The sequence below is a fragment of the Orcinus orca genome, chromosome 11 (genome assembly GCF_937001465.1).
Source record: "Orcinus orca chromosome 11, mOrcOrc1.1, whole genome shotgun sequence".
NCBI classification, from domain to species: domain Eukaryota; kingdom Metazoa; phylum Chordata; class Mammalia; order Artiodactyla; family Delphinidae; genus Orcinus; species Orcinus orca.
Window position 1 is genome coordinate 34,988,116 of NC_064569.1, and position 22,773 is coordinate 35,010,888.

Here is a 22,773-nt window from a genome sequence, read left to right on the forward strand (position 1 = left end):
TATTGGAGTATGATTGCTTTACAATGGTGTGTTAGTTTCTGCTTTATAACAAAGTGAATCAGCTATACATATACATATATCCCCATATCTCCTCCCTCTTGCATCTCCCTCCCACCCTCCCTATCCCACCCCTCTAGGTGGTCACAAAGCACCGAGTTAATCTCCCTGTGCTATGCGGCTGCTTCCCACTAACTATCTGTTTTACATTTGGTAGTGTATATATGTCCATGCCACTCTCTCACTTCATCCTAGCTTACCCTTCCCCCTCCCCTTGTCCTCAAGTCCATTATCTATGTCTGTGCCTTTATTCCTGTCCTGCCCCTAGGTTCTTCATAAACATTTTTTTTACATTCCATATACATGTGTTAGCATACGGTATTTGTTTTTCACTTTCTGACTTACTTCATTCTGTATGACAGACTCTAGGTCCATCTACCTCACTACAAATAACTCAATTTTGTTTCTTTTTACGGCTGAGTAATATTCCACTATATATATGTGACACATCTTCTTTATCCATTCATCATGCGATGGACACTTAGGTTGTTTCCATGTCCTGGCTATTGTAAATAGAGCTGCAATGAATATTGTGGTACATGACTCTTTTTGAATTATGGTTTTCTCAGGGTATATGTCCAGTAGTGTGATTGCTGGGTCGTATGGTAGTTCTATTTTTATTTTTTTAAGGAACCTCCATACTGTTCTCCATAGTGGCTGTATCAATTTACATTCCCACCAACAGTGCAAGAGGGTTCCCTTTTCTCCACACCCTCTCCAGCATTTGTTGTTTGTAGATTTTTTGATGATGGCCATTCTGACTGGTGTGAGGTGATACCTGACTGTAGTTTTGATTTGCATTTCTCTAATGATTAGTGATGTTGAGCATTCTTTCATGTGTTTGTTGGCAATCTGTATATCTTCTTTGGAGAAATGTCTATTTAAGTCTTCTGTCCATTTCTGGATTGGGTTGTTTGTTTTTTGATATTGAGCTGCACGAGCTGCTTTTAAATATTGTAGATTAATCCTTTGTCAGTTGCTTCATTTGCAAATATTTTCTCCCATTCTAGGGTTGTTTTTTCATCATGTTTATGGTTTTATGGTGCAAAAGACTTTAAGTTTCATTAGGTCCCATTTGTTTATTTTTGTTTGTATTTCCATTTCTCTAGGAGGTGGGTCAAAAAGGATCTTGCTGTGATTTATGTCATGGAGTGTTCTGCCTATGTTTTCCTTTAAGAGTTTGATAGGGTCTGGCCTTACATTTAGGTCTTTAATCCATTTTGAGTTTATTTTTGTGTATGGTGTTAGGGAGTGTTCTAATTTCATTCTTTTACATGTAGCTGTCCAGTTTTCCCAGCACCACTTATTGAAGAGGCTGTCTTTTCCCCATTGTACATTCTTGCCTCCTTTATCAAAAATAAGGTGACCATATGTGCGTGGGTTTATCTCTGGGCTCTCTATCCTGTTGCATTGATCTATATTTCTGTTTTTGTGCCAGTACCATACTGTCTTGATGACTGTAGCTTGGTAGTATAGTCTGAAGTCAGGGAGCCTGATTCCTCCAGCTCCGTTTTTTTTTCTCAAGATTGCTTTGGCTATTCGGGGTCTTTTGTGTTTCCATAAAAATTGTGAAATTTTTTGTTCTAGTTCTGTGAAAAATACCAGTGGTAGTTTGATAAGGATTACATTGAATCTGTAGATTGCTTTTGGTAGTATATATAGTAGGATTAATTTGCTATCAACTTCTTTCTTAGGACTGCTTTTGGTGCATCCCATAGGTTTTGGGTCATGTGTTCTCGTTGTCATTTTTTTCTATGTGTTTCTGTATTTCATCTTCGATTTCTTTAGTGATCTCTTGGTTATTTAGTAGCATATTGTTTAGCCTTCATGTTTTTGTGTTTTTTACAGTATTTTTCCTGTAATTGCTTTCTAATCTCATAGCGTTGTGGTCAGAAAAGATGCTTGATACAATTTCAGTTTTCTTAAATTTACCAAGGTGTGACCCAAGATATGATCTATCCTGGAGAATGTTCCATGAGCACTTGAGAAAAATGTGTCTTCTGTTGTTTTTGGATGGAATGTCATATAAATATCAGTTAAGTCCATCTTGTTTAATGTATCATTTAAAGCTTGTGTTTCCTCATTTATTTTCATTTTGGATGATCTGTCCATTGGTGAAAGTGTGGTGTTAAAGTCCCCTACTATGATTGTGTTACTGTTGACTTCCCCTTTTATGGCTGTTAGCATTTGCCTTATGTATTGAGGTGCTCCTCTGTTGGGTGCATATTTACAATTATTATATCTTCTTCTTGGATTGATCCCTTGATCATTATGTAGTGTCCTTCTTTGTCTCTTGTAATAGTCATTATTTTAAAGTCTATTTTGTCTGATATGAGAAGTGCTACTCCAGCTTTCTTTTGATTTCCATTGGCATGGAATATCTTTTTCCATCCCCTCACTTTCAGTCTGTATATGTCCCTAGGTCTGAAGTGGGTCTCTTGTAGATAGCATATACATGGGTTTTGTTTTTGTATCCATTCAGCCAGTCTGTGTCTTGTGGTTGGAGCATTTAATCCATTTACATTTAAGGTAGTTATTGATAGGTATGTACCTATTACCATTTTCTTAATTGTTTTGGGTTTGTTATTGTAGGTCTTTTCCCTCTTTTGTGTTCCCTGCCTAGAGAAGTTCCTTTAGCATTTGTTGTAAAGCTGGTTTGGTGGTGCTGAATTCTGTTAGCTTTTGTTTGTCTGTAAAGTTGTAAATTTTTCTGTCAAATCTGAATGAGATCCTTGCTGAGTAGAGTAATCTTGGTTGTAGGTTTTTCCCTTTCATCACTTTAAATATGTCCTACCACTCCCTTCTGGCTTGCAGAGTTTCTGCTGAAAGATCAGCTGTTAACCTTATGGGGATTCCCTTGTATGTTATTTGTTGTTTTTCCCTTGCTGCTTTTAATATTTTTCTTTGTATTTAATTTTTGATAGTTTGATTAATATGTGTCTTGGCACATTTCTCCTTGGATTTATCGTGTATGGGACTCTCTGCACTTCCTGGACTTGATTAACTATTTCCTTTCCCATATTAGGGAAGTTTTCAATTATAATCTCTTCAGATATTTTCTCAGTCCCTTTATTTTTCTCTTCTTCTGGGACCCCTATAATTCAAATGTTGGTGTGTTTAATATTGTCCCAGAGGTCTCTGAGACGGTCCTCAATTCTTTTCATTCTTTTTTCTTTATTCTGCTCTGCGGTAGTTATTTCCACTATTTTATCTTTCAGGTCACTTATCCGTTCTCCTGCCTCAGTTAATCTGCTATTGATTCCTTCTAGAGAATTTTTAATTTCATTTATTGTGTTGTTCATCATTGTTTGTTTGCTCTTTAGTTCTTCTTGGTCCTTGTTAAATGTTCCTTGTATTTTCTCCATTCTATTACCAAGATTTTGGATCATTTTTACTATCATTACTCTAAATTCTTTTTTCAGGTAGGCTGCCTATTTCCTCTCCATTTGTTTGGTCTGGTGGGTTTTTACCTTGCTCCTTCATCTGCTGTGTGTTTCTCTATCTTCTCATTTTGCTTCACTTACTATGTTTGGGGTCTCCTTTTCACAGGCTGCAGGTTCGTAGTTCCCACTGTTTTTGGTGTCTGCCCCCAGTGGCTAAGGTCGGTTCAGTGGGTTGTGTAGGCTTCCTGGTGGAGGGAACTGGTGCCTGTGTTCTGGTGCATGAGGCTGGATCATGTCTTTCTGGTGGGCAGGACCACATCCTGTGGTGTGTTTTGGGGTGTCTGTGACCTTATCATGATTTTAGGCAGGCTCTCTGCTAATGGATGGGGCTGTGTTCCTGTCTTGCTAGTTGTTTGGCATAGGGTGTCCAGAACTGTAGCTTGCTGCTCGTTGAGTGGAGCCGGGTCTTAGGGTTGAGATGGAGTTTTCTGGGAGAGCTTTCGTTGTTTGATATTATGTGGAGCTGGGAGGTCTCTGGTGGACCAATGTCCTGAACTTGGCTCTCCCACCTCAGAGGCACAGGCCTGACACCCGGCTGGAGAACCAAGATGCTGTCTGCCACATGGCTCAGAAGAAAAGGGAGAAAAAAAGAAAGAAAGAAAGAAAGAAAGAAAGAAAGAAAGAAAGAAAGAAAGAAAATAAAGTTATTAAAATAAAAAAATAATTATTAAAAATTAAAAAGTAATAAAGAAGAGAAAGAAAGAAGAGAGCAACCAAACCAAAAAACAAATCCAACAATGATAACAAGCGCTAAAAACTATACTAAAAAAAAGAAAAAAAAAAAAAGACAGAACCCTAAGATAAATGGTAAAAGCAAAGCTATACAGAAAGAAATCACACAAAGAAGCATACACACTCACAAAAAGAGAAAAAAGAAAATAATATATATATTGTTGCTCCCAATGTCCACCTCCTCAATTTGGGATGGTTCGTTGTCTATTCAGGTATTCCACAGATGCAGGGCATATCAAGTTGATTGTGCAGATTTAATCCGCTGCTCCTGAGGCTGCTGGGAGAGATTTCCCTTTCTCTTCTTTGTTTGCACAGCTGTCCGGATTCAGCTCTGGATTTGGCCCTGCCTCTGCGTGTAGGTCACCTGAGGGCGTCTGCTCAGACAGGACAGGGTTAAAGGAGCAGCTGCTTGGGGGGCTCTGGCTCACTCAGGCCATACGGAGTGTGGGGCGAGCCTGCGGCGGAAGAGGGCAGCATAACGTTGCAACAGCCTGAGGCGCGCCGAGTGTTCTCCCGTTGAAGTTGTCCCTGGATCACGGGACCCTGGCAGTGGCGGGCTGCACAGGTTCGCGGGAGGGGAGGTGGGGATATGACCTGTGCTCACACACAGGCTTCTTGGTGGCGGCAGCAGCAGCCTTAGCGTCTCATGCCTGTCTCTGGGGTCTGCGCTTATAGCCGCGGCTCATGCCCGTCTCTGGAGCTCGTTTAGGCGGTACTCTGAATCCCCTCTCCTCGTGCACCCCGAAACAGTGTTCTCTTGCCTCTTCCACAGGTCCAGAGTTTTTCCTGGAGTCCCTCCCGGCTAGCCGTGGCGCTCTAGCCCCTTCAGGCTGTGTTCACGCCGCCAACCCCAGTCCTCTCCCTGCACTCCGACCGAAGCCCGAGCCTTAGCTCCCAGCCCCGCCCGCTCCGGCGGGTGAGCAGACAAGCCTCTGTGGCTGGTGAGTGCCGGTCGGCAGTGATCCTCCATGAGGGAATCTCTCCGCTTTGCCCTCCACACCCCTGTTGCTGCGCTCTCCTCCATGGCTCTAAAGCTTCCCTTCTGCCCACCCCACCGTGTCCACCAGTTAAGGTGCTTCCCGGTGTGTGGAAACCTTTCCTCCTTCACAGCTCCCTTCCACTGGTGCAGGTCCGTCCCTATTCTTTTGTCTCTGTTTTTTCTTTTGCCCTATCCAGGTACGTGGGGAGTTTCTTGCCTTTTGGGAGGTCTGAGGTCTCCTGCCAGTGTTCAGTAGGTGTTTTCTAGGCGTTGTTCCACATGTAGATGTATTTCTGATGTATTTGTGGGGAGGAAGGCGATCTCCACGTCTTACTCTTCCGCCATCTTGAAGGTCTGGCTCCTGAAGCAAACTTTTACAAGCTGTCCTGGTGCAGCACCCAAAGCTGTAAATAAATATAGTTCTGCTATTGGGTGAGGCAAGTGTATCATTAGTTAACATGCAGAGAAGTGCAGTTCCTGCCTGCTCCTCATTGTGGGTTTGATGTGGGCTGTGGCTTTTCCACAGAGACTTTGGATTTTAAATGATCTTTTACCTACTTGCTGTATTTTAAGGAGAGCCTGCCTTCTCTCTGCAGATTTCATCAATGTATACTTTATCAGAATGCACAGTTTAAAACATTCACTTATTCAAGTTTATCTAACACAGATAACTGCTAATTTGTTTCTGCTGCGTTTGGGATAATCTATCCCTAGGCCTTTCTGTGTTATCTTGAATAATTGAGAGCCTGCTGGTACACAGAGCCACAGTGCTATAGAAGCTGCTGTTGAGCTTCCAGGAGGCTCCCTTTACTGGAGGAAGATTGAGAGTGATTCTGGCTGGCTAGAAAAAGTGTCCATGAAGGCTGTAATAGACCTTGAGAAAGGAAATCTGTTTCACCAAGACAGAATAATGATTCATATGTAAGGAAGGTAAATATTTTTCAAGTATCATTTTATTTTTTAACGTTCCTTAGTTTATCAACTTTCAGTAGGAGGCTTTCTGAGTCTTAGTTTTCTCATTTATAAAATGAAGTAGCAATAACTGCCTTCAATTCTACAGTTTCATGAAGATCAAATAGTTAGGGGGATGCAAAAGCTCCTATAAATTTGCACACCATTCTAAGGCATTATTTTCTTTCTTGGTGGTTTTTTTTTTTTTTGCCTTTTTATTACTTTGATAACTTCCTGAACTAAATACTACTACTTGAATACAACATATACCTAACTATGTTACATACTTAGAGGACTTTTTAAAAATTTTTATCTTTTATTTTTTTCTGTGCAGAAAGGAAATCAGCCTGCAGTCACTCATGTCCAGTTTCAAAATTATCTTGTAGAATTAAGTAGTTGAGGCTTTGCAGAAGCCTGGGGAACATGAGGAATGGCAGGTGAGTGCCCATTCCTTCTGGATGTGCAATTCCTAAGGAAAAAGTTATATCGCCCACTTCCAGTTAGTTGTGCCTTGGAACCGGGTGCAGGGGTCCCTGAAGACGCACCTGCAGTCCCAGAGGCAGTGCTTTCTTTTAGCCACTTTTCCATTGAGCCAGAGTGTGTGACCTCTTTCTGCTGCAGGTTCTCAAAGTGATTGTGTTTCACTGCTCTCATGAACACATCTTGTAAAAGAAACAAGGTTGTCTTTTAAACTTGTGCTCCTGTTGACAAGAAAAATAAAACCCAGTCTACTTTCAGGACCTTAAGTCCTGAAAAGGATTCTTAACAAAAATGAAAACGATTGACTTCTCTTATGTCCTAATAAGAAGTCAATCCTCTCCATTTTTGTTAAGAATGCTTTTGTATCAACTTCCCATTTTTCATGTAGAAGTACAGCATATTATGAAGAAAGAGAATCGGTATTGATAAATAGGCCATTTATGCTTTTTCTGTCTGGGACTAGAAAATTCTAACTAGCAGGGCTGGTTAAATAGAGAATTCTAAAATGCAAAATGAGAAGATGCTTGTTAAATCCACTTTTTAATGCTTGTTTTTTGTTTTCATTATTATTATAATCATGACATGCAATACCCATCTTGTGTACGTGACAGCATGCGACTTTTTGGTCTGCTATACCTTCCTATATATTTTATGCCTGGCTATGTCAGTAACACAGATATTATTAAATAAGGCCAGGATTTATTTTATTCTCCATCTATAGGTTATGCTCCACTTCAAAGTTTATAGAGATGAAGGGAATTTAGACCAATTATTTTCATATGATTTATAACAAAAAAGCACTTGTGAATTCTTTTGTGTCAGTAGGGAGGGTAAGAAATCTGTTTGCATTTTTGCTTATATATATTATTTGACCAAATAAATATAGGCTGAATGTTTAGTTTTTTAATCAGAAATTAAGTGTGGTGCTAAATGAAGTAGGTTAGATTCTCTAGACTCTCTCTCTCTCTCTCTCTCTTTTTTTTTTTTTTTGGAGCAGAGAAAGTTTTATTGCAGGGCCAAGTGAGGAGAATGGGCAGCTCATGGCTCGTGTCAAGAAACCTGAACTCCCTGATGGTTTCCAGGGAGTAGTTTTTATAGAAAAGATTTGGGGTGAGGGCTACAGGATATGTGACTTTCTTCAGATTGGTTGGTGGGGAGGTAACAGGGCGGTGCTACAGGAATCTTGTGCTCAGCCTGCAGTTACCATCCTTCACCTGGGTGAGGGCCTTAGTAGCCATTGGCCACATGTGACTATTGAGCACTTGATGTGAGGCTGGTACAAATTGACATGTGTTGGACAAGTAAAATACACACCAGGATGAGTACAAAAAAAGATGTAAAATATTTTACTAATAATTTTTATATTGATTACATGTTAAAATGATATTTTGGATATATTGATTAAGTAAGATATATTATTAAAATCAATTTCACTCTTGCTTTGATTTTTGACTGTGGTTCCTAGAATATTTAAAATTGCATATGAATCTCATTATATTTCTATTACACAGTAGTGCTCTAAATAGTCTTGGTATAGATGTATTGTTTAGATCCTTCCCTTCATCGAGTTCCCTCATTTAACCCCTGATTTTGAGGGCAATTTAGGGAGATGTGCACTTTCTGGAAGCATTAATTTTCATTGTTTCACATCAAAAATTTCATTAGAATTATTTCAAAAGTTTGCTTATTTCTTAGAGGTTTCATTTATAGAAAGTCGATTTTAAACTCACTTTGGGTCAGTGAGTATGAACATTATGCAGTTTAGCTGTGTATATAAAGGAGGCTCTTCTTAGGGAGAGGGCACCGTCTTGTGGAATGTACTGACTATAGCAGTTTATTTCAACGATCAGTTGTAGTTTTTAAGATCCTGGAATAGGCAAGTAATTTATTTCAGATATTTGGAGAAAGAAACTAAGACTAATGATAAAGATATCCACTTTTCTGTAGCATCTTCTTTCACAACTAGGTATCATTTCAGTTCTGGGACTTATTTTTCCTAGTTATGCAATGCTTAGTTTGAGACAGTGTAATAACATGCTGATTTGGTATGCTTTTTAAAAATAATGAAGCTCCCATTCAAGTTCTTGACCTATTTTTTTCCCTCCCCAAATTTCCAACTGAGACTTCTGTATTTCATTATAAAAAGAGTTCTGTAGTTTTGTCTTTTTTCTTTGCAAAACATGAGGGTGTTTAAATTATTTGATCCAAACAAGTAAGCTTCATTGGATAAATGAGGGAGAAAAGATAAACAAGTCATTAAATTCTCAAGAAATAATTTTAGTTATTTTGTAGACACAAATTTTAAAAAGGGAAACTGTTGAAAGAGTCTGGTTCATGTATTTCTTGTTTTTTTTTTTATGTTTCTTCTTGATGTATTATGTGTACATATAAAGACGAATTATTCAATTTATATCTTTTTATCATCACATTTCGTATTCAAAGCCTGTCAAAAGTAACTGCCAAACCACTGAGATCTTAATACTGAGAACAGAATAGATTTCTCATGATTTGGAATTACAAACAAGTCCAGCAAAACAATTAGGATATGAGGCAACATCCAGCCAATCAGTTAACCCAAATTCTCCAAAGCATTTGTTGCCTTTTTAAGCTGATGTAAGAGAGACTAAATATAAAGAATGGCTATGAGGGAATGGGTCAGTTGGATTTTCCTTTCATTTGGAGTCCCTGGCAGCCCATTTCTAAAATTGTGGTTGTTTTATGCATATTACCTTCTTCGGAATCCAACAATAATATTAAAAACTATGAAAACATAACACAGATACCAGGACAAGACAGAACCAAGGAACTAGCCAACCAAATCTGTCCTAAGAAGGAAACATGAGATTGGCTTACTGCATTAGAGAAAGGAGCCAAAAGTTACCCATATTGACAGCAAGGAGGTGAAATAATGGTTTCATTCTTATGAAAATATTATTGCTCTCTATTGCTTTTTAGTTAAAAAGCTTTCATGCATTTCAATGTGGGAACAGACTTTAAAATCACTATTTAATATTACATAGTATTTAATTTATTTATTAGATAAATAAATTCTCGATGAAATAAAAAATTCATTCAAACTCACTTTCCCAAAAAGTCAACTTTTAAATTTACAATATTAGTTTTAGTCATAGCTATTGTTCAGTTCTATTTCCAGAAACAGCCTCCAGTAAAGGCTTCTGTTGATGAGAGACCTTGACCCATGTCCTTTCAAGAGGACAACATTTTTTTTGTAGGGATTATCCATTTAAGTGGAGTCTTCCAAGCAACTGTCTCCACCGGCTCTCTTTGTTCTTGCTCCACTCCTACTGTTTTCGTTTTTCTGTCCCATCCCATTTGTGAAAGCAAGGCAGTGAGCCAAAAAACACCTCATGGATTAGTAGCAACCACAGTCACTTGAGAGCAGGGTGGCCACCTGGCCTCTTTTGGTGTGAACAATTCAGCTCTGTGTGTATTGGTCCTAGTCAGGGCGGGCTCTGTAAGGACACTGTTTGAGAACAAGGTGCCCCATGCCCAGGTAGGCTTGTTGTCAACACGTGAGTGCTTCAAAGAGAACAGGATGCAGCTTCCCCCTTTGCTGTTCTCTTGCTCTTGATAGAGATGGAAGGGCCTCACCTATTTTCAATGAGGTGTTCAATGCTTGCACCAGCTGTCATTCTTTCCCAAAGTAGGAATCAGGACTACTGCTTGGAACAAAGCTAGAATCCAGTTCTCAGGAGGAGATTTCCTAGGAGAAAATGTTATTTGGTATCTTGTAAATAGCTTTTCTCTAGGGACAGTAATGATTAATGCAGGCTAAGAATAAAGAATGTACTTTTCTTCCTGCTATTTCCTGCCATGTACACAAAACTGCTTGAAACAAGTCGTTGCAGGTTGTTGAAACAGCATCATGCAAAATTAAATAGTTGGAAGGCAACCTTTGGTGGCAAATATAGGGGCTTTTACAAGAAGCTAAACTAAATAGGCTTTTTAAAAAGGTGCAGCTGGAGTCTGCTTAGGGTTCAGTCTGCTTTGTGACCAGGACTTTGAGCCGGTGTGAGACACATGAGAGCTCAGAACAGGGGGCCCAACTGCAGGAGATACAAACACTCAGACTCCAGCAGATCTAATGTGCTGCTTCTCACTGCCAGGCCTGGAGGACAGGAAGGGGTAGCAGAAATTACATTCATTTGGAATCAGAGTGAGGGCTGGTGTAGCCTCAATACCCAGGAAAAAGTCAGTCTACTCAAGGATGACAGGGGTGAGAAGACAGATTCCATGGACTAGGCTTGGAAGCAAAGGGAATGTGGTATTGAAGAGTAGATTGAAGATCAAATCAGGGATTAAAGATTCCTTCTTTCTGCTATGCTCTGCAGGCGGTGGTCTCTTAGATGGCTCTGTGTGTCTTTGTATTGCTGGTATGCCAGAGGTAGCCTCTGTATGGGGCACACCTGTAGAAGAGGGGTGAAGCAAAAGAGATCTTATAGAACAATACAAAATATCAATATGCAGAAAAACTAAGTTAAATATTGGTTCTACCACTTAACAGATGGGTAGCTTTGAACAAATTGCTTTCTCTGAGTATCACCAGTTTCATACCTGCAAAAGGGCATAATACCTACCTCATAGTGGTTTTTTGAGGATTAAATATAATATAGTATATAAAACACTCCACATTGTACCTGGCATGTTGTAAATGCTCAGTAAGTGCTAAGTTACTATTATTTATCAGATTCTATATACTATGAGTACGACTTTCTCATACCTATTGATCAGATACATCATCCGTTTACCACACACGTTTCATATCGCATGCTCTTCATTATTAGGAGTTTGCATCATCAGTGCAAATGCATGGCTGTTATGGGAAAGCAACTCTAAACTCCTGCCCCATTGTTAATGAGTGGAGAGAAGAGAAGGGATATTTGTTGGGCTGTTACTGTATGCTTTTGTGTACGTCACCTTAGTTTACCTTTACAACAGCTTTATGAGATAGGTGCTATTATCTTTCTGTTAATAAGAAGAAACTGGGAATCAAAGAGTTTAAGCTGTCCAAGCTCACATGGATTAATGGTGGAACTGGAACAGTTTTTTTGAAAGCAGGATGTATGCTTTTTCACTTTTATCACATTTCACTTTTATTAAATAAACTAAATTTTGGGGGGAATATACTGTAATAACCACTTTGCTGAAATTGTAAAAAAAAAAAAGTAATGCATAGATTCTATTTACATTTCATTCTTAGGACAGCGGGTGAATCATTCACCTCCCAGGCAACCATTGGATGCCAGCTGGGAAGGGAGCATGACCCTGGTGATGGGTGAGGCAGCTCTCTTCAGCAAAGGGTCATTCTTGGAGAGGGCTGAAAGCTGAGAGCTGTCAGCTGACAGCATTCCCACCTGAAGAGAAAGCATTTTGCGGTACGCGGGCCTTTCACTGTTGCGGCGTCTCCCGTTGCGGAGCACAGGCTCCGGACGCGCAGGCTCAGCGGCCATGGCTCACGGGCCCAGCCGCTCCGCGGCATGTGGGATCCCCCCGGACCGGGGCACGAACCCGTGTCTCGTGTATCGGCAAGCGGACTCTCAACCACTGCGCCACCAGGGAAGCCCAAGAAAGCAGTTTTGAAGGGGGACTTGGTAGGTGTAGCCCAGCATCCATGACACCTTTGGTGATACGTAATTTAGAAAAAGGAGGAAAGTCACATTTAATATAGGAATACAGATTTATTTTCAGTGTTCTGTTTTCGAAGCAGTTATAAACTGTTTGAAGCTTAATTTTCTGTGTTTTCCTTTCAAATGTTAACAATTCCCTTTGCAACTTCTATACTAGGTTAACTGTTTCCACACGTTGGTTTTGCCTCTAAGACCGCTATTGAAAATCTGTCAATAAATCTCACTCCAAGCAGTGTAAAACAGTGTAAAAGTACTTTTTCTCTCCAGTTCACATGAAGAGCATTTGTACGTACAGCCATTCTGGATGGGTTTAAGATAAAACTAGTGTCCTTTTCTTTTTTCATCAGGTTTTAGGCCTAGAGATAAGGACTTTATCTAAGGATTATTTTCATATGAATATTATTAAAGAAGGCACTGATTCAGTTCAATTCAATTAGGTATCATGTTATATATATTCTAAAAGTATTTTAGAAATTCCTATTACTTTTTTATCTAAAGAAGAAATCTGGGTAGAAAGATAGTGCTTTTTGTTACTCTTATTGGTTCCTTAATGATTTTTTCCAGAGAGGTGATCATGGACCTTGCCTCTTCTCTTCCAGGACCTCCTCCTCTGCCCCTCGTAGCCTCTTACTTTACTGAGAGGTATGAGATAATCATATTTGACATCTCTCCATTTCCTTCTTCCATACTGCAAGCTCTGTGTGTTTTTTATATGACCTTTCTTCTTTCCTTACCATTTGTCGAGTACATACAATGTGTTAGGTTCTCTTCTAGGTGCTTAGAATATGCCAAAGAACAAAACACACTGAAGTCCCTGCCCTCACTGAGCTCACAGAATAACGTACATTTATATTAAATAGGTCCTTATTTCCATTCTTAAGTCCATCTCTTAAATGTTTTCTTTGGGAAATTCCTCTTGAATCTATAAACTTTCTAAAAGTATACTCATATTCACTTACTTTAATATATATATATTTTTATAATCAGGCTACCCTAAAACCACCACACTCTCTTATTTTTCTCCTCCATTGTCTGAGTAGTCTGCATCTACTGTCTCATCTTCTTTAGTTCTCCTTCATTCCTTGTAATCCAAGTCTTACCTTGAAAGTTTGCAAAATTTTTTCTGGGAAACTATACTCACACATTTACCTCTTTTAGCTTCCACTGCTGCCATCCTGCCTTTCTTGGACCATTGCAACAGACTCTTTCCTAACGGGCCTCTTTAGCAGTAATTACTTCGGTCTTCAAGTCTACCTTATAAGCTGCTGGCAGAATATGCTTTGTGATGGGAAGTCCCCAACACCAACCCCAGTTTTGATGACTCACCAGGACTCACAGGCCACAGTATATATTAGTACTCAACGGCTGTGATTATGTCAAAAGTATACAAAGCAAAATCCATGAGGGGCAAAGCTACATGAGGCAGAACCCTGGGGAAACCAGGCACAAGTTTCCAGAGTCCTTTCCCAGTGAAGGCACACAGAACACATGCAGTTCTTCCAGAAAGGAGTTGTAACACCATGTGTGAAATGTTGCCAGCCAAGGAAACACATTACAGACTCAGTGCACAGAGTTTTTATTGAGGGCTGGTCACACAGGCACCCTCTGCCTCTGGCACATATCCAAATTCCAGACTCCCAAAAGGGAAGCATGTTTTCATTTTTTTATTTTTAATTTTAATTTTTTTAAATTCACAATGAAAGCAAATTTTATTTTACTATCTTTTGTATTTAGTTTCGTTTATCATAGCACTAGAGTTTAAATTATATCAATTTGACTCATTTGGCTTAATTTCACACTTAAGAGACAATGCAAATTTGGAAATCACACTTATACGTAGCATACAGTTGAAATGTTTTTAGCATGGTCATATTATTTACACAAACAGTTTAGGTACAACGAGACAGCCTTATTAGTTATAGAATGGTGAGAATTTCCAAATCCAAATTCCCACATGCCAGCCAAGGGCCAACTTTGCAAGTAGGTCTTTCTAAGGATGGCAGTTTAGGCCCTCTATGTTAACTCTGGTCTGCACACTCCTCTTAAAGAGTAGTTAGGTACTAGTTAGGTACAGTGTTAGGTACTAGAGATGCAGTAGTGAGCAAAATAGATAAAATCCCTATCTTGGATAATACAATTTCAGGTGGTAATCAAGGTTATGAAATAAAATAAAGCAGTTTAATGAGATAAAGCAGTTTAATGAGATGGGGTGGACACTGTTTCAGATGGAGTCACAAGGGAAGGCCTGTCTGAAGAGGTGAAATTTTAGTAGAGACTAAAAAGAGGATTTTTGCAGAGGGAATAGCAAGTGAAATGCCCAGAGATGAAAACAGCAAGAAGATTACTACAGCTGAAGTGGAATGTGGAAGATTACTACAGCTAAGAGAGTGGAAGGAGATAAGTTTGGAGAGATTGTCAGAAACTGCACTATTTCTCAAAGCTTTTGGAACAGTGAGTGACATAATCTAACATATTTTTAAATGTTCGTATTAGTTGCTGTCAAAAACTAGGGCAAGCGTGGAAGAACACTCTGTTCTAGAAGTCTTAAGATGTCATGGAGGGTTGGACTAGAGTGGGAGCAGTGGAATAATGAGAAGGTATTATGACACTTTACTGCTTAAGAACTCCAGTCACCCAATGGCTACAGTATGTAGTTATGATACCTTACTCTGAACTTCAGTGCATGTTTGATCTTGAACCAATCTCCTAACCACCCAAAATTTCTCAAAATTTCCTCTTATATACTCAATATTTAAATCAACCTAAGTTTCTAGCCATTAATTAAATATGATATATTTTCCTCACCTCCATAATTCATTTTATACTCAAGTCTTCTTTTTTTTTTTTTTTCGGTACTTGGGCCTCTCACTGTTGTGGCCTCTCCCATTGTGGAGTACGGGCTCCGGACGCGCAGGCTCAGCGGCCATGGTTCACGGGGCCCAGCTGCTCCGCGGCATGTGGGATCTTCCCGGACCGGGGCACGAACCTGTGTCCCCTGCATCGGCAGGCGGACTCTCAACCACTGCGCCACCAGGGAAGCCCTCAAGTCTTCTTGTGAAAAATTATGATCCCCTTTAGCTAGTCTTTTACATCCAGATGTTACTTATGCTTCAAAACTCCTTTTCTATGCATCCTTCCTGATTTTCCACTTTGGAATTAATTTCTCTTCCCATGCATTTCACTTCTCTACTGCCACCTACAACTCTAACTTAAACTTTGTGGCTTCAAATACCAGTTTTACTTTGCTCATGATTTGTGGGTCAGAAATGCAGGAAGGGCGCAGCTACATGGTTCACCTGATGTGTCGTCAGCTAGAGTAGCTGAGACTGGAGGATCCATTTCCAAGATGGCTACTTCACTCACCTCAGTGCTTCTTGGCATTTCTCCCTCTCCACCTGGTGCCTCACCCTTCAGGGCTTTGGTTTCTCACAGCATGGCAGCCTCTCACATGGAGCCTGAGTCCTCTAAGAGACCAAGATGGAAGCTGCCAGTTTTCCTAAAGGTTAGGTGTGGAACTGACATACCATCACTTTTATCATACTGTACTTCTCACTGCAGTCACAGGCCAGCCCAGATTCAAGGGAACGGGGGAAAGGCTTTACTCCTTGTCAAGAGAATTACATGTGTATACAGGGAGGAAAGGAATTAATAGCAGCCATTTTGGAGAACCTATCACACCATAGTACTTTACTCAAATATCTATTTTCATAGTGTTCTCTGGTATTATATGTATTTGTATAGATGTCTCATATCTCTTATTAGATTGAAAACTCTTTGAGGGAGGAAATAATGTCTGGTTCATCTTTGTATTGCTAGTGTCTAATCTGTTGTCTGATTTTCAATGCTCATTTCTTGAACAGAACTTACATGGCAATATTCTTAGAAAATACATACTGAAATGAAAACATAATTCAATTCAACAAATAATTATTGAATATCTACTAAATTCAGTAGGTAGATTAATTGTAGGGTTTGAACATTTCTTACATTTGAATAGTTTTACAGTTTACAGGTGAATTAAAGTCTTTAAACATTTACTGGGTAAACTTCTGTGATGTGTGCTATGGGGGATATGAAGATTAATAACACCTTATTTAACATCCATTTTTAAATTTGATTCTCACAACCATGTTTGAGGTGTGTGGAAAGAATTTGCCAGCCTCATATTACAGATGAGGAACAGTCAAGGGAACTTTTGGCAGATCTGGGCCTATAATTTAAGTTATTCTCTTTATTTCCAGGGCAATGATATTTCCTACACCATGTGGAGATCTAATGCTCAGGCATTAGAGGCCCTGCATAATATGGCCATAAACCTACCCTTCCATTTATACCAGTCACTACTCTTTAAGTACTGGGTATTCTTGTCCTGTGAACAGACCCAAAACATTCTCATAATTTTGCTGATGTTTCCATCTAGTTTCCCCTTACTTATTTATACTTATTAACAGTTAATATTAAAATATTAATATTGATTGAGATGCTACTTGGTGAGATACTGTACTGGGCACTAGAGATACAAAGGTGAGAGGGAAATGTTCCTTACCCTCAAGGGGTTCTCAGCCAGTGTTAGAGACAGTGTCTCCTAGATAGGGCCTCATCTCTCTTCCGCTTCCTTTTCTCATCTCTTGTTGAAATCCTACTCATTTTCAGATGTCAGAAAAAAATGTCACCTCCTCTATGAAGTCACTTTCATTTCTCTGGTCATCTTATCACTTTTATGTAGTAGTTTTTGTATTGTTCACAGTTTGTAATTGTATGGTTGTCTTCAATTTCTTTGAGTCTCCAACTCTGCTGACATGGAGGAAGAAGCAAAATTTGGGTTCAGTTTATAGGACCTAGTATGATATATGTACCCCCACAACTTGGAACACTGATTGAATTATAACAGCTACTCCCAGGTTGCCTTATGTACCCCTGAATTATAACAGCTACTCCCAGGTTGCCTTATGTACCCCAACAACTTGGAACTCTGATTAAATTATATCAGCTACTCCTAGGTTGCCTGAAACAAACACATCTTTTGTGGTTCTCCCCTCCTATAGACCCTTTTGGAATTCTGCCTCAGTCCATGGCCTCTGCTAATGGCCTTGGTGACCATGATTATCCCATGTGACTTCCCCTTACTGCTGTTGATTGGACTAGGAGTGTGCACATGACCCAAGGCAATGAACTCATTAGCTGAACCACAGCTTATCAGCTGAAGCTTGTCAGATTCTCTAATGAGTTTGCACTAAGACTGGGAAGTTTCAGTTTGTGGTAGACATTCGCCCTATAATTTAATCTGCTTTTGAGTCAAACGACCGTATTGGTCTGTACACAAAGAGGGAAGACAAAAATTAGAGACTCTTGAGAGGGTGGCTTTGGCTGTAGTTGTTCCCCAGTTCAAATTCCTCTACGTTTGAACCTCACTTTAGTTTCTTTCTTTATGAGATTGCCTCTCAGATGATTAAATAAATCCTCCTTTGCTTGAGTGTTTTTTGCAATCCAGAATGCTTTGACCAAAACATTACCAGATTCAATCTTTTCTCAGTCCATATCTTCCTCAGTCTCTGACCACATTTTTAAACTGCTGGACCACGTTCTTGAAATGTATGTTTTCCTTGGCTTTTAAGGTATTGATTATTCTAATTCCTCCCTCACCTGACATCTCCTTCTGTGCTTGCCTTTCTTTTTATACTACAAAATATAGGAATTCCCTGTGGTTTTTCTCTTGGCTTTTGTTTCCTTTGCACATACTTCTCTCTTGTTCTTATCTATTCCCGTGGTATTAGCTGTCATCTCTATGAAGGTGACTATTAAATATACTTCACACGCACACACACACACACACACACGCGCACACACACTTCATAGCCTTGACTTCTCTCCTAAATTCCACTGTTTGCTTATTGACATCTGAAACTCAACAAGTCAAAGTGGAATTCTGTATCTTTCCCTCCAGATGAGTTCATATAGCTACTGTATACTTTTAAAATTAATCCTATGAGTCTGAGTCCTCATGACTTTCTTATTTTCTTTTAATAGTGTTATTTTTCTCTTAGTAAAATAGCTAGAATTTTATTTATGCCCTTCTGGGTACTTTCAGTGTCAATCTAGACTTTCAGGATATATTATGATTAATAATGATTGATAATAGACCCTACTTGAGTCATGATTAATAATAGTGAACCCTACTTGAAGTACACATTTCTAGACCTGGCCTAGATCTGACTATGGGGTAGGAGGTTGTTTTCATCTTATCTGTGATTCATTTTAGATATCTAGGGTGTAGGAAAATATTGACTCCAGAGTCCAAGCGGTGTGTGGATCCTGACCTAATACGCTATCCCCTAAACAGTTCTGTATGGGTGAGAGCACCTTGTGATGTTGGTATTGAATAACTTAGTTCACAATGTCCAGCACAGTAGTTATTTGTGCTCTAACAGACTGCTTCTCTTATACAACACTTCTCTTGAAATTCAACTCCTGAACTGATTTGTTAACATTTGCAATAGAACCAGAGAGTCTGAGACCTACAGAAGGTAGGATTGGCTTTAAGATGCAAGTGGCCTTACAGGTAGTTGGAAGAGCAACCTATCTGACTAATTCAAGAACTTTCAGACTCTTAGTCCAGCTAAAGAAGACAGTAATCATCTTCCACTTGGCGTGGAGCAGCTGCCAGTCAATGGGTATATATCAAGTATACGTGATAACCAAGCATTATGGCAAGATCAAAAAGATCTTGAGAATGAAGCCTCTGCCCCCATACAGGTACTTTTCAGACTAATGAGAATTCAATACAAGGCCTAATTCAACCATGTGAGAGCAGCTGATTATTATGCTGTTTTGTTTAAACTCATATTGCTTGAAGTCTGGTCCTGAACATGTTTAATAAAGAAACCTAAAATATTTCCTTTGGCTCCAGTTGAAGGCATCGTAATAGCAAAGAGCTTTGTAAGGCATGAAGTAAACATCGGATTATCTAGAGCACAGTTTCCTGAATATCTTACTGATGGGTCCTCCGTCTAGAGCACAGTGGCAATTTATATCCATGATTTGTGAAAGATTCCAAACCGTCTCCTGGACTATCAAAAGACCAGCTTATTTACAGTATATGTTAGAGGATTTTGTTGTGTAAAACACTGGTAGTCCGTATATGCATTTTGAAGTAGCAATGCTAAACAGCCTTATTTCTTTTTTTTTAAATTTTATTTATTTATTTATTTTTGGCTGTGTTGGGTCTTCGTTTCTGTGCGAGGGCTTTCTCTAGTTGCGGCGAGCGGGGGACACTCTTCATCGCGGTGCGTGGGCCTCTCACTGTCGCGGCTTCTTGTTGCGGAGCACAGGCTCCAGACGCGCAGGCTCAGTAGTTGTGGCTCACGGGCCCAGTTGCTCCGCGGCATGTGGGATCTTCCCAGACCAGGGCTCGAACCCGTGTACCCTGCATTGGCAGGCAGATTCTCAACCACTGCGCCACCAGGGAAGCCCCAGCCTTATTTCTTGATCATTCTGAATAAACAGAAATGTACTACATAGTAAATTCAGCATATTGGACTCACATAGGAAATTGTGCTTTGTTTTCTTAATGAGCAAATTCAATGAACGGAAAGCCTTTGAAATTCATTTTAGGTGCATTTTCCCCACATTTTAATTCTTTTTGAAGTGAGAATGTACAAAAATCACTAACTTTCAGCAATTGTAAAAATAACTGTCATTATTGAGCACTTGCTCAGTGCCCAGCAAGGTACTTTATATGCATAATTCTCTTTAGTTGTCCTGTCTTGAGTTAGCAGGATCATTAGCCCTAAGTAGTGTATTAGAAAGAAAATGAGCTTCGGAGGCCATCAGATCTGGATTTGCCACCACGTAGATCTGCAACCTGTACAAACTACTTTTCTTATCTCTGAAGAGGTTTGTCATAAGGATTCATGTGTATTTGTTTTATCCTCATATGTATATTAATATAAAGCTGGTCAAAATCAGTAGCACTCAGTAAGAGTTTACACTAATCCCTTGGATGAGAATTGAAAGTGAGTTTTTATTTTGAAACTTGGAGCCCGCCTACAGTTTTCTCAATCTGTTCTCAAGCTGTCTGATTCTCCTAACAGCAGTAAAAATCTACTGGTGGGATTAGACAGCTGGAGCTTGCTACCTTGTATTGCATTTGAATAAGATATTTACATACAGTGTTTTTGGTGTATTTGCTTGCATGCGTTTTTCTTAAGATCAGCCTTAGAGATCTGCTGGGACTGTGTTCTGAGGATAGGAGCAGCCACCACACAGAGGCAGATTAAGAAGTTGTAGCACTGAGTGCAACTCTTTTGGGAACCATCCCTGTTAATTTATTAACTATTTAAAAAGGGAAATCAATTCGATCCTTTATTATACTTGAAGATACTCTCATGCTTTTAAAGTATTTTATATTCTTTATATTTTTTTCCAAGTTAAGAGCAATGCATACTTAGTATAGAGCATTTGAAAACTATAGAACCAAATGCTCATGCAAGAGAGAGAGAGGAAAGAAGATTAAAATCATCTGCCATTCCACCACTCTTGACTAACCAGATTACAGTTTTGATTCTGGATTTTGCCCATTTTATTAAGTATTATAAGGTAACATAATTTAAAAAGACTATATGGTTTCCCAACATATATCTATCCTGTAATTTATTAAAGCGAATCTCATTGATTACTTAGGTCATTTTTTTTTCTGTTAATATAAATGAAACATTTTTGTGTATAAATCTTTGTCTCAATGTCTGAATTTTTTAAGGGAAGACCACTAGAAAGGGAATTATTGGGTCAAAATAAATTGAATTTTTAAAAAAATCTGGAAACAAATTGTGCAATAGCTTTCTGAAAAGAATGGAACAAGTTACATTTCCACCAGTAGCATATAAGAGTTCCTTTTTTTCCAGATGCCTTCTTTTTCAACAGTAGAGCATTCATTTGGCCTTCTTTAACTTATTTGCATTTACCATTTCCTCACCAAGAAAATTAAAGTTAAATTTGTGTTAGTGTACAAAATAAGAGAGCAAAGGAATTTCAGAACTACTAACTTTTTAGAAGGATTTATGAGGAATAAGTGAAGCATCTGAAGGCATACTTAAGATTTGTTTCAAAAAGAAAAAAGTGTATATATTCCATGAAATTATTATTAATCCTTTTGCCTAATCATTTTTTGGGGGGAGCCTAGGAGAGAACGGGATTCAATTTTCAGCAAATATTGTACCATTTCTTATGTCATTGTCTAAAATTTGTACTTCTTTTTCTGTTATGTGGTTATAATGATGTCATATATAGAGAAAATGATAATGTTAACATTTCATGGCTTTGGTAAGACTATTGATTATTCAACCTACATAAGTTTAGAAATCTATCAAAAATCCTTTTTGATCAATTATGCATTCCGTTGGTATTGGTGAATTTCCAGTGGGTTGTTGTATATCTTGAGACAGAGTCAGGCGAGACAGTGTTCACTCCATTGGAACAGAGGAAGTTTAGGGGATCTGGAAGTTGGAACTACACATGCCCTTGAGTGGAGGATGGGATGGGATAGGATGTGGGACCAGGACATAACTACAGACACCGGGGGGGAATCCATTCAGGAAAGTACTTTGGGGTACACAGAGAACAGATGTAATGGTTTTATCAAGACAGAGAACCAGGCACAGAGGGAAGTGAGCAAGAGACCCAGTTACCGCAGCAAGAGGATCAATTGGGACTTGGTTTCAGGAACAAGCCAGAAGCCTAGTTGTTAAAACTTTGCCAAAGGATCAGTTATCAGAGTTGGACTAAGTAAGTTTGACCTGATATCTAGTGCCCTGTATTGAGCCAAAGTTCCCGTCTCATGAGGATGCTATTGATCCAAAGCCTGAGATAAGACTGAACATCCAGGAGAGATTAAATGGCTCCCACTGTGGAGAAAGGAGACATGGGGGTAAGAGGGTATTGGAACCAGACAGACCACAATAGTATCACTGAAAGGTGACTATCAATGTTTTAGAAGAAGTTAGATGGATATATGGTGACCCAGAGGAGACAGGCCTCGATTTAGTGCTATTTAACACTCACATTAAATTGATAAATTAGAGAACAAGCCATTAATTACTCAAATGACATTAAATAAAAATAGTAGCTTGTAATTTGGGAAATAAGATTTCAATATTATCTTGAAAAACTGGATAAATGATTAAAACCCAACAGTAGATAAGCAAGGACAAATGCCCAACAGTAATTTAAATAGAAAAACAAGTGCTACCAATCAAGTATTTCTACTAAATTACAGACTAAAGGATTGAAGACCTTTATTTTATGGTTGACCTTTTCTGGAAAACTAATGAGCTATTAATGGAATTTTTAAATTGTGACATTCATAATTTTATTCTTACCAGTTTTAATATCTCTTGAAATTTACTTGATTTTGTAGTGTCCAGTTACATTTAGAACAAGAGTAAAATATATATCAGACCTCTCTTGGTGCTACTTGGCAGGTGCTTTT

The 22,773-nt window shown here is 39.0% G+C and overlaps 1 protein-coding gene across 13 annotated transcripts in view; it reads left to right on the plus strand.

The window, feature by feature from the left end:
- TMEM117 (transmembrane protein 117) overlaps positions 1-22,773 on the plus strand; it is a 564,172-nt gene that overhangs the window by 36,352 nt on the left and 505,047 nt on the right. Inside the window, exons 3-4 of one of the 13 annotated variants that reach the window (XM_049694061.1) lie at positions 5,005-5,173; positions 6,497-6,599. The exons of 10 other annotated variants lie outside the window; for them this stretch is intronic. In XM_049694061.1, coding sequence (XP_049550018.1) covers positions 6,586-6,599 — 14 coding nt within the window. In that variant the 5' untranslated portion in view covers positions 5,005-5,173; positions 6,497-6,585. Of the gene's footprint in view, positions 1-5,004; positions 5,174-6,496; positions 6,600-22,773 lie in introns of those variants that run through there. 2 more of the 13 variants (XM_049694060.1, XM_033436512.2) reach the window with 2 other exon arrangements.